The 794-nt window shown below is 57.4% G+C and overlaps 1 protein-coding gene across 1 annotated transcript in view; it reads left to right on the top strand.

Moving 5' to 3' along the window:
* Positions 1 to 207: 207 nt before the first annotated feature.
* Rnf169 (ring finger protein 169) overlaps positions 208 to 794 on the top strand; it is a gene marked incomplete in the record, with an annotated part of 63,590 nt that continues 63,003 nt past the window's right edge. Inside the window, 1 exon segment of the mRNA XM_013511845.1 lies at positions 208 to 794. Coding sequence (XP_013367299.1) covers positions 433 to 794 — 362 coding nt within the window.

Below are 794 nucleotides of genomic sequence, written 5' to 3'. Positions count from 1 at the left end.
GATTGACAAGAGGCTGTTGCCTTTGGCAGTTAGTTATTGCAGAGAAGACACTGGTCGCAGCGGTCCAGGCTTCAGTCAAGCTCCCATAATCCTAAGGGGAGAGCACAGGCCCTCACATCAAAAGAAACACTAAATCAGGTTTCTGGGTACTTCTCAGGCTCCACAACTTTAGGCTGAGCGATCAGGGTATTGCAGGATACACAAGTGTAATTACTTCACAAAATGTAATACCGGTCAGAATTCCAAATAAACCTCTTCATTTCACAATCTCATCTGGTTCAGAAATAGAAAACAGCAAAAGCTCGGGAGGGCGAGGCAAAAGATCGCATATGTAAAGAATACGTAATAAATATTAATGAAGGGCCCCTTCCCGCCAACCAGGCCCTGGGAAGATGTTCGCAAGGCCCACTGGAGCCACGCCCTCTTATAAATATGCAAATAAACTGCCAGCCGCGCGCTGCCCCGCCCTCTACTCTTCTCCCTCGCAACGGACTCTCCCTTCAAACGGGAAACAAGATGGCGGCGGCGGGTCCGAGTACTCGGGCCTCTTCCGCAGCGGTAGCTACGGCTCTGAGTCGGCGGGGCCGGCGGGGTCGCTGTGAAGAGATGGCGGCAGCAAAGACTGGGGCCCCGGGCCCGGCCTCTGGCCCCGCGTTGTTGGTACTGCCGTCGCCGCCGCCTTCGCGACCGGAGGAGTCCGGCTGCGCCGGGTGCCTGGAGACTCCGGGGGAAGCGGCGGCCCTGCCGTGCGGTCACTCGCTGTGCCGAGGCTGCGCCCAACGCACCGCCGACGC

Source organism: Chinchilla lanigera, unplaced genomic scaffold, assembly GCF_000276665.1.
Source record: "Chinchilla lanigera isolate Chin_1 unplaced genomic scaffold, ChiLan1.0 scaffold00013, whole genome shotgun sequence".
NCBI lineage: Eukaryota > Metazoa > Chordata > Mammalia > Rodentia > Chinchillidae > Chinchilla > Chinchilla lanigera.
This window is presented reverse-complemented; position numbering and strand designations above follow the sequence as displayed.